This window comes from Corvus brachyrhynchos, unplaced genomic scaffold (assembly GCF_000691975.1).
Source record: "Corvus brachyrhynchos isolate BGI_N302 unplaced genomic scaffold, ASM69197v1 scaffold27, whole genome shotgun sequence".
Taxonomy (NCBI): domain Eukaryota; kingdom Metazoa; phylum Chordata; class Aves; order Passeriformes; family Corvidae; genus Corvus; species Corvus brachyrhynchos.
The window spans coordinates 677,576-692,553 of record NW_008239139.1 but is presented as its reverse complement, the minus strand read 5'-3'; the positions used below and the strand labels follow the sequence as shown (position 1 = coordinate 692,553).

The following is a 14,978-nucleotide window of genomic DNA, read 5'->3' as shown; positions in this document are numbered from 1 at the left end:
TTTCAGACACATGACCAGGACAACCTGATGATGAGGGCGGACAGTGTCCTCCCACTCCATCAAGAACATCAGCAAACAGCAGAATGAGAATTCAGTTTCCAGGGAGGAAACCTGCTATTTCAACAGGACAGAAACAGACCAGTCCATGAATGAGTCCCCAGACCCTCTGGGTCCTCACAGCTGACCTGGTTGCTTCCAGCCCATCCAGTGCTCGACAAAACACCCAGTTATATGCACTCCTGACCCCAACGAGCCTCCCCAACACCTCACCAAGTCAGCTACGATTGACGACGTGGGAAAAAAACCCAACACCACCAGCAGGAGAAAATCGGCAGTAACAACCAAAAAAAAAAAAAAAGAAGAAGAAAAAGAAAGAAAAAGAGCTGAGAGTAAATTCCAACTAGCCTCAGTCAGTTTCTAGGAGTACCAGTGGAAGTAAACCCTTAAACCGCATCTGTAGTTTGGTAAGGCACTACGAGGGAATGATGTAAAACTAAGACTGTGACAGTTGTAATGGCTGTGCTGAGGAACACACCACAGAGAGAAGGCAGCATCTGCACGCACACACACACACACCTGGACAATCACATTGTTACATGCCTATGTTATATCACTTTTCTTTGTGCAATCACATTGAGGAATAGTCTATTGGTATCGTTGAAGTTCAACACAAAAGAGAAAAAAAAAAAAAAAAAAAGAAAAAAAAAGAAACTGAAATCCAACATACATTATTAGAGATCTTGTTTAGGAATAGCATTTCTCAGGGATTTATCCAGTGTGTTCAAGAAGAGGGAGAAACACCCCACTGCTTCTGCTCTCAACCAGTGCTGTGCAGCCTGCTTTGCCCAGGTGTGTTTAAGTTTAGCAGTGTTAGGTCCAAATTTAGAGCACTGGGACAACATTTTGTCCTCCGCCCTCAGCCTCCCTTACCCACTTTCTTTTACCATTAAAAATCCCCCCAAACCTATGTATACTTTGGGATACAAAAACTGCTGTATAAACCCTTTGAAATGCTGGATAAATCCCTAGTCCATATACCTACAGGATTAAAAACCTAATGGATTTAATTTTAGGTGTTCTGGACAACAAATTTCTAAATGTAGCTCACTATTGGATGAAAATAACCTTTAAAAGTCTGTTGGTGAAGTTCTTCAAAAGACAGGACCCGCTGAAGGGTCCTTCTGCTTCTCTCTTTCTCTCTAGTTTGGTGCAGAATGGTTGGTTTTTTGTGGTTTATTTTTTTTTCTGTTCTTTTTTTCCATTTTCTTTTTTTTTTTTTTAAATAAAAATTGTAGAATTGGTTTTCCCCCTTCTTTCCTCTTTTTCTTTTCTTCCTTAAAGTCTCCTTCGTTCAAGTTTCACATGAGCCTCCCATTGCATTGTTAGTTTGTCATGTTCTTCAATACAAAAGCGGCTGCCTCACTCCCCCCGGGATGGGTGCGTCTCTCGCTCTTTATTCCAGTGTTTAGATGTAAGGATACTGGTTGACCTTGGTGGGGCTCAGTGGGTATCCAGTGTAGACTGTGGAGGCTGGAGAAGCACTGATATAGGTCTGATGGGCAAACTGAGCCTGGTACTGACTCGGGTGGATGGTGGGCGAGGGCAGGACGCGCGGGCCCATGCTGACGGGGACCTGGTGGACGATGCTGGCGGGGTAGGTGGTGTGCTGCACCGCGTGCCGGGCGGAGCCTTGCGAGGCCACCAGGTGCGCGACGGTGCCCGTGGAGCCCAGGGCGGCGGGGGCAGTGTATGTGTACAGGTGGGGCTGGGTGGGCAGGGGAGCAGCGGCAGCCGCGGCCAGGTGGGGATGAACTGTACCGTGGCTGGGGCTATTGTGTGGGAAAGAGGACGGGGCCTGAGCTATCGTTGGAGTGATGTAGGCTTGCTGTCTCCGGTGACTCCCTGTGCGGTCAGTCGAGATGTGCTGCTGGGCCTGGATAAAGACAGCAACAGTGATAGGCAGTTACAAGACAAGAGATGGCTCTTTACCGTCTCAGTAGTGCCTGGGAGCCTCCCTGCAACACCAGGATGGCCTCAGGAAAGTCTCCTGAGCTCCTCCCGACACCCTCAGCATCACCAGTCTTTCCTTGGAAATGAGTGACAGCAGTGGATCCCTCACAAGCCTAGGAAGACTCTGTAGTTTCATACTTTGAACAAAATGACCCCCAGCAGGTCAACAAGTCCCCCAGTTTGAGCTACAGTCTGCTGACACAGCTACCGAAAGACACAACCTTGCATGCCCAGCTTCCAAAAACATCTTCCACAAGGCCAGTTGCTCAGGCAAAACATGGTTTTTGTTAGTGAACTCTGATGACAAATTGTGGTGCACAGATAGCTCAGGGGAATGAAATTGCCTAACTATGCCTGGAACGGGCAATTTATTTTTGCTCAGTTTGAGTATTTGCAGTTAATAATTTCCTTGGTAAGTAAAAATAACCACGTTATTTTTTAAAGAGAAAACCCTCAGCTTGATTAGATCCTGCAGGTGCTGGTGACCTCATTGTCATCAGCTAAAATTACTTGAGCACAGGCAACTTCTAGCAGTAGGATGGGACCAATGTACTTTTTTTCCCATGGATTTTCTAAGTTGTTTTCTAGCATTGCACAAAAATGTAAGGAGTTTTCCCAGTCATTTGTAGTCAGAGTGTTAAGTTACCAGTAAAGTAGGAACTAGAAGACAAGAAGGAAAATGCTCCATGCTATTTCCTTCTATTCTTCCAAACCTTTTCATCCTCTTTGTAAGCACTCTCTGTGCTGCTACTGTGGTCTGAAATACAGTAGCCACACTCTTCCCCAACACTTGCAAAGAGCATCTTGCCCACTTCCTCCATTTTCACACACTTTTATTTCAAATTTGTTCACGTTTTTAAATTTCCTCTGTACCTTGAGGGAGAAGAGATATTCTTCTCCACCAAGTTATTTTTCTTTTTAAAAAATAAGTTCTGCTTATATCCAGTTCTGGATGCACACCAGCACTGTCCTCTGAGCTCTCCAGACTTTCTTCTCTTGAAACACTGAGCTGTACCCTCCCTACTCCTGTCAACTCACCTCAGGGAAGAGAGAGGCCCGAGGTGGAGGATGTGAAAAGGGCATTATTTCCTGCAGCTCCTGGGGAGCTCCCTGGAAGTTCTGATCACAGATTGTGAAACGTCCCAAGAACTGCATGCTGCCAAGAAATGGCATTTGTCCAGATCTCAGCCCAGCTTTATCAGAGGATGGATCAAACTCATTACATGAGGTCACGTATATGCATAGAGGCTCTGCTTTGCCTCGTCCCACCTGACGGGGACTTCTCTCCCAGTCCCACTGCCAGGCTCATGTACCTTCTTCAGCTGAAGATATTCTCCCCATGGTTACTTATAGCACGGAGAATTCAGTCCTTCCTACATGCTCCTGCTCCACTCCTTTGTGGCTGAGCCACTGCACTCTCCCTCTCACATTATTCCCACTCACACTGTTAGACCATCGGACTCCAGAACACAGAGAAGGAGTACCCTCATCCCACTCAGGGGTGTGATCTGCACTACCTCTCTGCCTGAGCTGGAAGATCAGGGTCTGCAGTCAAGTAGAAAGAAGTTGATCAAACTCAACACAGGGTCCAACTATCACTAGACTGGAACAGGACAGCCCATGATGGAGGAGTGGTAGGTAATAGCTGGATGATGCACCACCAAAATCAGTTTCAGTTGACTTACCTGACTTAGATTAAGAGGCTGCTGCTGCTGGAAATGTGCTCCTGGTCGCTGCTGCCTATAGGCAACGGCTCCAGACGAGCTCCCTGAAGAGTGACCGCTGGTGGAGGTCACGGTGCTGGAGGACTTGGACTTGTAGGAGGATGAGTGGTGACTGGTGGTGACTGTGCCAGGAAAGGAAACACATTTGTAGCTTACATGACATTCTTTAATTGCTCACCCTACCTTTTCCTCACCGAGTCTCCTCCAGAGCGGCTTTTGGGAGGAGACATACAACAGAAGCAGGTTAAGAAAACTCTTTCTCTCAATTAACAGAATACTTCAGCAGGGCTTGATATACACGACCAGCCTGTCATCCTAGAGGCAGACAAACGGACCTGATTAACTGCACCCAAAGCAGGTCTGGAGCAAGCTTTATAGATCCTTCAGAACCATGAGACAATGTTCTGCCAGCAGAACTGTACAATGTAGGTACAAATCCCAAGGAGAGGAAGGAAAGTATGGTGCGCACAGCCTAAAAAAGCCCTGGCTTGCCTAAAGTCAGGTGAGCGGGAAGGGAGGGAGAAGGAGCTGGTGGGGAGCTCACCCTTTGAGCCTTTGTGTTCACCAGCAGCACGTCCAAAGCAAGGACTGCCAAGTAGCTCAAAGGCAACTGCTTCGGGCCAGACTTCCACCATAAAGCCCTTTTCAACACATAGTACTATCTAGCATTGCAGAGGATCTGGATGAGCAAACCTCGTCAGTCCACAATGAAGGTCCTGGGGAAATGTTCTTCCCAGAAATGTCAACAAGTTTGGATGAAAATTCACATGTGTTTTCAATCTCTTACCCATTTTAAAGTAAGCCTATAGAAAGGCAAGGCAGCAAAGGTTCACACTTGCATTTGGGTGCCTTTCATGTCAAATGTTGAGCTAAAGGCTGCATTCTGTTCTTGGGTTTGTACAGAACTAACTGGGACCGACACTTGCCCCATGACTCCTGAGTGAACCACGGCACATAATTAATGCAATATGGCTACCAAGAACAGATGTGTCACTGAGAGAAGTGCAGGAGCACAGCTTCTTTGGAAAACAAACCAATCAACCAAACAAAATGAAACTGAACAATGAGATTCTTCCAAGATAAATCATTTATTTCTTACTAATTTTCTTGACGGAAGAGGTGCAATTTACCTGGTGCCAGGCTATCGCACTCTACCAACACCTCACTGGCCTGGGTTTTCAGTGGTGGCACGATGATCGTTCGGGGGTTCCCACTGCAGTGAGTCTCTGGAACCCCTTTGGTGTCGTAGCTGTTCCCATTATTCTGCCCTGTGCGATGTTGCACGGCGTAAGGGCTGTTGTTGCTGGAGGAATCGGAGTAGGGGGAGTCATGCACGGTGACACAGCTGATGACATTCTTCCTTTGCTTGGACAAGGTGCTGCAACACAAGCAGGCAAGTGGAAAGAGCGAACGGACAATGACAAAACTTTTTTGCTGCAACAAAAGCAGGCAAGTGAAAAGAGTGAACGGACAATGATCAACCTGACGCCATCAGAAAGCTCTGCCCGCAGCAGACAAGGTCTGTAAGGACAAAGCACGGCCTTCAGTCCTCCGCCGGAGAGAGGCTCCTTAAGCCAAATCCCAGGCTTCAAAACTCCCTCGTTACTATTCCAGGAAAGCCTTCATGGAGGTCAAGGAGTGAGTAAGACATTGTGGATAGATCTTATATTCACACTGCTTAGAATAGCACTGAACCAGACTGCCAGATTTATTTTCAGACTGCTTTTTATGTATGTGTGCAGTAGAAGCCCAGCAGTTATACTATGCTTTGTTGCAAGTCTCACCACCCACACAAGAACGTGGCGGTTTCTCCCAGCCTTTCAGCAATGATTTAATAATAGATGCTATGACTTTTCATGCTTAAATTCCATGAATCTACAAAACACACACAATTCTATTTACTAATATGGTACAATGGACATATTCTCAAGAAGCATTTGAAAATAAGGAACAAATTACAAAGAAATGAGCAAAGTATGCAATGCTTTTGATTTTCTTTCCTTTCTCTGAACAGGCTCTGGGTCTCCTGACTCTAGTGTAGATTATCAAGGTCCTGCTGCAACTAATCTATGACATCAAAAAAGTGATTAAAAAGGAACATCAACACTTCCAAGATTAGTGCTGGAAGTTCATTAGACTAGACTGCATGAGTACGATTGGGATTTGCTCTGCTATTGTGTCTAATTATTCCTCATGGTTTCTCCTTCCTGTTATGAGCTTGCTTAGAGAGAAAAAGAGAGAGTGAGAAAGAGGAGGGAGGAAGGGGGATGGTGAAGATTTGCTTAAATGGCTCACATCCTTGACAGTGCGCAGACCTTGACTACAGAAAATAGCTGTTATGTTTCACTGATTGCATTATGTTGTTATGGCAACTGAAGTTTTTAAAATGATGAAAAGAAATGGATAGCACATAAAAAGCTAAGTAATTAGGCTTAATGGTGGAAACAGCCCCAACAGGAACAGAAATGCCATGGAGAAAAAGGCATCTTAACTTCATGAGTGTGCAGAGAGATCTCTTTCCCATGGAGTGTCCTCTCTGTTCTCTCAGTCTGGCTAGTCCAGTCCAGTCCAGGGAACAGCTGATTAATCTGGTCTCAAGTCTGTGACAGAGCTGTTTTTCCCCTGGTCTCAGCATCTCTTCTTGCCCAAAGAAAGGTGGAGGAGACACTGATAACAGTTTCCTTCCAAGGACATTGTTTGCCTTATTTATTTTTCGCAGTTCTAAAGGAGCACTGGTGGGTTCCCTTCACCTTGCCCATCCCAAAGTCTTTCTGCCAGCATTCACAAACCGCAACTCACCATGCATCGGGGTTGAAAAATTATTTTCTTTTCCCTTTAAAGAACAGCTTGGGGTGCTGCATTCACAAACAAGTTCTCATCACACAGATTTTCCCTGGGCTATCATCACAGGATCCTGGTGTGCCCCGAAGAGGACAAAAGACCATGTTGTTCTACTCACAGTGAAAAACACAACTTGAGAGGCCCCTGCCATCCTAAAAGATTGTCAGTTGAAACAGGGCACATGATAGAGAAGGAGAGGGAGCTATTGCACAGCAGTTGGAAAGCAATCCTTCCAGGGGCAGGGATGGATGAAAAAGGAAAATGTACAACAGCAAACCCTCATATTCTGGCTTTTCACGAGGAGCTGGAGAGCCCTGGATTAGAAATGGAAAGAGCAGCAGAGTATCTTAGATGGACAATGACTATGTGTAAAGAAAGATGTTGCAGTTTGGATATGCTGCTACGAAAGAAGAATATTAAGCCAATAAAAATGACTAATATTGCATCAATATTCCCCTCTCCATCAGTAGAAAGGCCTGTAATCACACATTTATGAGTATCCACGCTGCTTGCCCTTTGCAGCTACCCTTGGCTGCCAGTTGGGAAGAGAGATATATTCTTTATCTCTGACAGTTATTACATTATATAAAGAAAAATCAAGTCACTAAAGAGTTTTCTGACAACTGATAAGGTCTAACTGTTCTTTTACAGTCCCTTCCTGATCTAAGTGGCTGAGCTGCTGAACTGGAAATACTTGCTCTCAGCTGACAATTGACATGAGAAGGCTGAGCTGTAGAACTGGACGGGTAATTTTCTGTGTAATCTGTGCTATTTATTGTTTTAGTTTGGGCATATTTTTCACCAGTTTGATTGAGGGCTTGTCAAAGCAGGTACCCTGGGAAGTCTTCTCCTTCAAAGTGTTAAAGCTCCTTGGCTACAATAAAAAATTCAAGTATAACTGTTTGGTTAAATAAGTAAGTGACCCCAAACCCTTCCAGAGAAAGGGACCATATCAGGGTAGTAACTCATTTCATGGATGGGAATCTGAAAAGCACCAGAGTTATGGTCCTGCCAGGCCTTATGCAAGTGCTCAGCACTGCTAATACATGTCATCTCCCAAAGTCAACTGGACTATTCCCGTAACAGAGTTAAAGCCCATGGGTAAATATTTGCAGGATTAGGGCCCAAGCGATCAGCCTCTCGATTCAGCAGGCTGCATCATTTCAAGTACATGAGGAGTCCCACTGTAAGCAGCTGGATTTCTGTCTCTAGGAAAGGTAACAACTGTGGTTAATGTTACAGCAGGCAGAGAAGTCAGTTTGGTCTAATCACACGTGCCAAGAGCTCAGCACCTGCTGTATCAGAGCCTGCCCCAGAGATGAAGGGTGGGAATTTCAAAAACATCAAAGGCCCAACTCATGCTGAAAATCATACAGCTTAAAGATACACTTTAATCCAAAATGGAGGCGTTTGAAAATTCAGCCCAGCAGTTAGCATTCCCCCTACTCAGAGTCTTCTTGCTAGCCAGCAGCTTTCCTCTTTCCAGCTCCCTCTAAGGACTCACTCAGCTGCTCGTCCCACCTCTCAGTAACCCAGGAGTTATCTGCGTGAGGCCCAGGCTGATGGATCGCCTTCCCTGCTCACAAACTATCAGGACTGAGAGCTTTTACCTGTTGACACAGCACTTGCCTACTCAGCAAGCTTACTGTATTCCTATAACTCAGCCACAGCTTTTGGGGATGTTTGTGCTTACACAGAAAAATACTATTAAAAGCCTTGCCCCCTTCCTATTAAGCTCTCTCCAAGCCTGGTAATTGCTTTCCCTCCTGCATGCACAGAAGCGGCAGCAAATGTGATTTAGTAGTTTGGGGAGTCGCTCTGTGTTCCTGGTCAGCTCGTGTGCCTGCCTGCATTATGTGGGGAGGTATATTTTAATTCTTCAGAGGAGGGACGGGGGAAGACTGGTGAAGTGGCAGTGAATCCATCTACACAGAATGAAAAACACTGAGCCAGGAAGGCTTTTTAACCCTTACTGCCAGGGTTTGTGTCCTCCTTTTTGGAACAGCAGATAAAATAAGCATTGCTTTGTACATTTATTATTAGTTTGTGAGTAGTATCCCCTTCCCACCTGGTCCTAAAGAGCTTATCCCCAAACTTGGACCCAAACCAATTCCTGTCTGTCCATTGTGCAGACACAGAGCATGACCATGCCTTTTAAGTAGAAGTGGGTTTTGGAGATGGCTCTCATCACATAACCTTCGTGAGTGCACAGCAGAGATGGATGTGGGTCCCTATTCCCTCCAGCAAGGAGAAGTCTGATAGAGGAAAGGGAAGGAAGGCAGTCTGTGCACAGGCACCCGGCAAGAAACTAAGGTGGTCATCTGAGATACTGTTAATGGCAAGGTGCTGAAAGGCAGATGTTGAGAACAAAAAGTGAGAGGAAATTCAGAAAAAGAAGATGCTGAACTAGGTGTTAAAACAATGCTGAATCCACCTCAATAGCCAAGGACAAGGAGACAACAACTCCTGTAACAATGCAACTTGAGATGATTTTCACTTGCTGAAGGCCCAGCCCAAAAGCTTGGTATGTGGCAGCGTTGCAGGAACAGATCTTTTTTTCCCTGAATACCTCGAGTTACAGCAGAATCACAGAAAAACCAAATGGTGTCTAGTGGGAGCAATTCTTCAGTGCGTGGTTCACTCCAAGAGCTACAAAACCTTTCAGTGCTGCTGACACTGTAGCAACAGTCTTTTAGCTCTCAAGGTCACCAGCTTGGCCTTCCGGCCTGGAGGATGAAGGCAGCCGTCGCACAACTGTGCCTTTGAACTGGTGTGCATATACACCAGGGCATGTTAGCTTTACCTCACATTGCAAAAACTCTGTTCCAGGTCTCTGAAAACTTAATAACATGTAAGCCTTTTAGGTTGCTGCTTCAGAATAATCCACCTATTCTAGGAAAGCATGGAGTCAGCCAACAAAAACTCACACCACAACTGCAATCACTCTCCTCATGTTGAAATCTTATGCCATGCATAGCTCAGTGTTGGGAACGTGCCCCCTCTCTTCAGCTCAGCCTCCATCCTGACCTGTTAATCTGCTCTCACCTTCTTTGTGAATTTGTGATGGTAAGAAATATTTATCAAGTACTACACTGAGGCCATTTTATTAGGCTATACAGCATGTGTCGTTGCTATTTAAGTCATATAAACTGAATTGCTTAGCAAGTTGTAAAGGTCCTGCTGCTGAAGGTCTGCTGACAGAGCTACTGTCTATCTCTAATTTTAAGTATTAGCTGCATGTCGGTGTCTTCTGGAGATGGAAGGCAGCAATCTTTTTACCAAATGACTGTGGTTAGTCAGTGTATTGCTATGCAGAGTCAGTGCATTACTATGCACAGCAGAACACAGCCACAATAGGCTAGATGTCAAAAGAGGAATTACAAATGGTGTTTTGCCCCTCACATGTGCACATCAGCAAGTTGACAAAAACACCTGGTTTGTGCCTGCCAGCAATTTCTGTGTGTAAGGCTTCTGAAGTGGGCTCCACCACCACTGCATGACATGAACAAGGTGAGTAACAACCCACACCAGCTTACGCTCTGTTATAGAGCCGAGACTCACACACAGACTACACCACAGAGCTTCCCATCTTAAGAGGGAAAACCCCACAACCCTGCAAAGATTTTGTGCCAGTGAACATGGTCAATGAGGCAGTTCCTCAACGTGCCGACACAACAGCAGTGGTCAGTCTGCCTTGCCCAGAGAGACAGTGATAAATGTCAGGAAGCCATGGAAAACCAAGGTGGAGAGATGTTACCTATGACACCAGCACAGGTAGTGGGGAACTGAGGGGCTCTCCTTCCTCTTTGGAAGCATCCCCAAAGCCACCCAGCTGAAGGCCACCATTGTATTGTTTCAAGGAGAGTCATGTTTTCCTTGGCTGCTGCACTCATTGCTTGGAGAGGAAGTCATCTAGGCACATCACAACAGCCATGTCCACTGCCCTTCCTTCCATCCCTTCCTCCTGCCATGCTCTGCAATGCATGGATGCAGAAACGTCCCTAACTGGACCACCAGTGCAGCCCAGTGCATCCCTCCCCAGGACCTTGCATGCTCTCTCTCCCCACCACAATTCCAAGGTGCCTTTGTGCCTCTCTGCTCTATGTCTCAGCTCTTGCTTTATTTCTCTCCACTTCTAAGCTTTAGAAATATTTAATCAAGGGAGGATTTAAATTTAAACCAGTGCAGCAGTTGAAGCTGCATGCTGGGGAGTACGTAACCCCTACCACGTGCTACTCACTGTGTGCTCCAACCACTGCGACTGCACTTGCACTATCAGTCAGCTGCTCTGTCCACTAGACTTTCTTGCAAGAGCAAGTAGAGAAGCTAAAAAGGAATAAATTTAAAAAAAGAAATATCAATCTACTTTCTGTCTCGCTCTCTTCACACTGCTTTACAAGTAACAGTTAGACCTAATACCTCCTATTCAGAGTAAGTCACGGGGTTATTACCTTACAGCACAGCACTGGAAGTCTCTCTGCCCGATGAAATCTCCCTGTAAAGGACGCTGAGAGTGTACAAGCTCATGAAACAAACAGGGTGACAAAATAGTTTCCTGTTCATATAATGCTCTTTATAAGCAATTTTCCCCCCTGCTGTTCTATAGGACAAAATATCACATGCAAAAGTTTGTGAGCAGCAGAAGCCAGGTAAAAATGGTTCCATTTGGTAAAAAGGTTCCCTTTTTATTTTGACCATTTTAATTTTATTTTCCTATTATTTACTTATATTTTGAAGAAACAAAACCCTCCATTAAACCAGAAAAGAGAAGTCTTCTCCTTAGTTAGTTAATTCCCTGACACTTTCTTCCCTTAAACAAAGGTCAAAACCTTTTGCAGTTTTGAAGCTCTTCCAGATTTCACTGTGTCGAGGGTATTACTACAAAAACCTCAATGCAGCCAGCAAAAAAGCCTTGGTTTTGATGAACTTACTTTTCTAATCAGGAATTTGCCCCCTGCAAAATCTCTGGCCATCTCTCTGAGGATGGGCCCTACTGAACTGTAGCTGAGGCTCCTCCTCGGTGACTGTGCCTTAGGCACGGGGCTGGGGCCCAGTAGATGGCCCCCTTTGACAAGGCTCCACCGAGCAGGTCCTCCAGAGCTCATCTCACGCCACCTCCCCAGCACCTCTACCCAACAGGAGCCCAACATTTTCAGATGACTATTGATTTTATAAAGGTTACACCAAACTACCTTCATCAACAGTGCAAAACGAGCAATGTGCTGCCCTGCCTTCCTGATCAGCTGGTATTTCATAAACACATAACATAACACTTCCTACCCTTCAGTAGGAAAAGGAAAATTCTACTCACATCACAATCAATTTTTCAGATTTTTTTTTCACCAATAAAAAATGTGCATTCCCTGTATGAGAAAAGTTCTCCCTGCTGCTCTGGTATTGCAGAAAGGCTTTCCTTTCGGAGCAAATCCAAGTTGTAGGGCTCCTTTACTGCATCAGCAGTATCAATTTTTACCAACATTACCAGTACTTCTTAAACTGAGACTGACGAAACTCTTACACCACCAAAGGATCTACTTCTCACAACCAATCTCTCTTCACTGAGGAATCAATAAAATAAACATTTTTAGTCTCACAGGTCACAGGGCAATTTCTAGCCCTGTAAGAAGTAAAAGAAAGAAGTGCTGTAGCAAATTGAGGAGCTGATTCAATGACAGCGAAGTTAATGCAAAGTTACCACTGTTATCAGTAAGATGTGATCAGGCAACTACCTTTGATCTGTCAAATGCCCTATGATTTCTATATTCTAACCTAGAAAAAGCTAATGTTTCTAGGATGTGAAAAATAGCACGTTTCAAGTGATTCCTTATTTTTCACCCCCACACCACAGCTATTGCCCAGTATGGTAATATTTGCATATATGAGCCAGACAATGCATTCTTTGCATGGTTCCATTTTCAACTTGGATCCTGAACCTTTCGGCACTGATTACAGTAAGCACATACTTCACTGTCACTCCCATTTTTCTTGGAGCCAATAAAACAGGCAAGTAAGAAAACTTACAGGCACTTCCCTGAATGAGACAAATTTTGAATGAGAAAGACTTCATCAGGGACAAAGTCCACTGGCATTAAATGCTGATACAGCTCCTTGACTGGAAGCTACACTCTCACTCCAGCTGAGAATCCAGTCTTAACATCTACCCACGTCAAAAGGTACTGAGCAAATTGATTTTGCTCTCCTGGAGACTTTCACCAAAAAATTCTCATTCTGGCCACGCTGTTTTCCACCTGTGTCTCTGCCTCTAATTCTCTATTTGCTCTGGTTACATCTGCACAGGCAATTTAACTCACTCGTGTCCATGCAAAAGGTCTCTACGTGGCTCAGAAGTTAAATCTAGCTCTTAAGCTCTGGCCTTTCTGGAATGCTGGCACCCTGGCACTCTATAGATATGCCATATGGATACAAAAAGTAGCCAGGGATCTGATCCCAGGCAGGAACGTGTCCGGAATATGCTTTAGTCATATCAAAGCCAGTTTGTTTATGTAAGTCTGGCTCCCAGGACAACTTTCCAAGCCCTTCGGCAGACCCAAATCTTTTAATACTTCAAACTCCCAACTCGATTTCCAGACATGCTCCTGAACTTTGTTCTGCCTGTCTTCCTGGAGAGGTGCTGAGTGAAGAAACTGGTCAGATGGCAGTGAAGTTGAAGCAGAGGAGACAACCACTGGCTGAAGTGGCTGCAGTATCCCAGCTCTTTCCTTCACCCCTCTCTGGACCCAAGAATGACACCCAGATGGTAAGTTTAAGGATTTGCACATAATGTCCTGAAGTCTGGGATCAGCACTGTGGGTAAACATGCTTTAAAAGAGCTCCCACGACCCCTGAGTTTTCACCATCTCTTTTGTCTTGCCCTTCCTTTCCCGTAAGAGCCCTGGAAGAAGGGGCTTCTTATTTATAGTCCCCCTGACTTTCACACTGGTCTTCATGCAACTCCTCCTGGAAACATGCTTTCTACCCCCATCTAAGTAAGGGATGTTGTAGAAATTTTAAATTTTTTTATTTTTAAAGTGAAATAGGTTAGGCTGTCCTGTGAACCACTGCATTCATGGCAAGGCTGACTCTGAGAGGCACTAAGCTCTTGCTGCCCAGTGGAGTTCACTAGCATGGAGAGAGGAATGGAAAGCAGCAGTGGCTGTTGGGAGGCATGCTGAAATTCCAGCCTGGATGCCTGAATCATATGGCTTTTCTTTACAGATTTTTAGCTCCTGAAGGCCAAATGTGTCTCGTCTGTTCTGTGCACATTTGCAGGCTTCACTTACCACCAGGCTGCAAAGATGCAGAGACACAGAGAGGTATCTTTGGTGATTAAAGGAAAATCTACCATGGAATGTGTTCTAAGTAAGTGAAAAATAATAATCTCTTGTCAACACTGGAAGGATAAGGTTAAAAGTTTCCTACCTGAGTTACCAATATAGAGATGGTATAATTATTCAGCTGTTTGCAAAGCTACTTCTCTACATCTTACAAAGCAAAGCTATGTCTTGTGACTGGCATCAGATGGGAAACCCAGAGCACTTGCATGTGATGAAAGGTGCTGAAAGGACAGTCCTAGAAAATTAAGTCCTTTCTGATCCACAAGGGATGATCAGCAGTGGCAGCAGTCCTGGGCCACGCTGTTCACTTGGATAAGTTAAGTCTCTGAGGAGCAAACTCAGCCACCACTTTCTAGCCTCATCTATGCCTCTCTGCAGTGTCAGACAAAAAGTGGTTTCTGCCACTTTTATGATAGTTCAAGGATATTTTGGCAACACAATCCGGACTGAGCAAACCTCTTGCAATATATTTATCATTGTTGAGTGTTTATGACAGAACCATTGTTTTTGAGAGCTTTTTAAAGAAAAGTATTACACATGGAAGATGTCATTTAATGCTCTTTACAGATGCCTGGATCACTTAGAAAGAGAAAAGGCAAATTTAAGGTCCCTTCCTTCCAAGCCCTTCTTTCTGTCTTCGTTTTAAATATATGTCTCACTTACAGAGGCTCATCACCACTATCTAAAGTCTCCTTTCCACAAAAAGGAGATAGAGAAAACTGTTCTTTCCTCTTACAGATGAGAGACCATGGTATGGAAAAGACTACTACACTTCTCCAAGGCCACACAGCAAATGTAAAGCACAGAAGGGAGCATCACCTGAATCTCTAGAGTCCTCAGCTGGTAATTTTCCTCACAAATCAAAGACAACCGGGCTGCTGAGACCCAAACGTACCTCCTGGAACCCTATAACCTGCAACTCCAACCCTTCTACGCCCCTCACTCCTTCTCCTGCACCCAGAGAAGAGCAGAGAACTCCTGCTCACCTGGTGGGTGCATGCTTCTGCTCTTCCTCTTCATCCGTGTCGCTGCTGATGGTGATGACGCTGACGGCGGGGCTGGGGGTGGC

General features: G+C 45.1%; 1 protein-coding gene across 1 annotated transcript in view; it reads right to left on the bottom strand.

The window, feature by feature from the left end:
• Positions 1–1,249: 1,249 nt before the first annotated feature.
• The window catches only part of HIPK2 (homeodomain interacting protein kinase 2), an 86,044-nt gene continuing 72,315 nt past the window's right edge, over positions 1,250–14,978 (bottom strand). Inside the window, exons 12-15 of the mRNA XM_017739962.1 lie at positions 14,896–14,976; positions 4,865–5,112; positions 3,696–3,856; positions 1,250–1,933 (exon numbers count right to left, since the gene is read on the bottom strand). Coding sequence (XP_017595451.1) covers positions 1,466–1,933; positions 3,696–3,856; positions 4,865–5,112; positions 14,896–14,976 — 958 coding nt within the window. The 3' untranslated portion in view covers positions 1,250–1,465. The remainder of the gene's footprint in view (positions 1,934–3,695; positions 3,857–4,864; positions 5,113–14,895; positions 14,977–14,978) is intronic.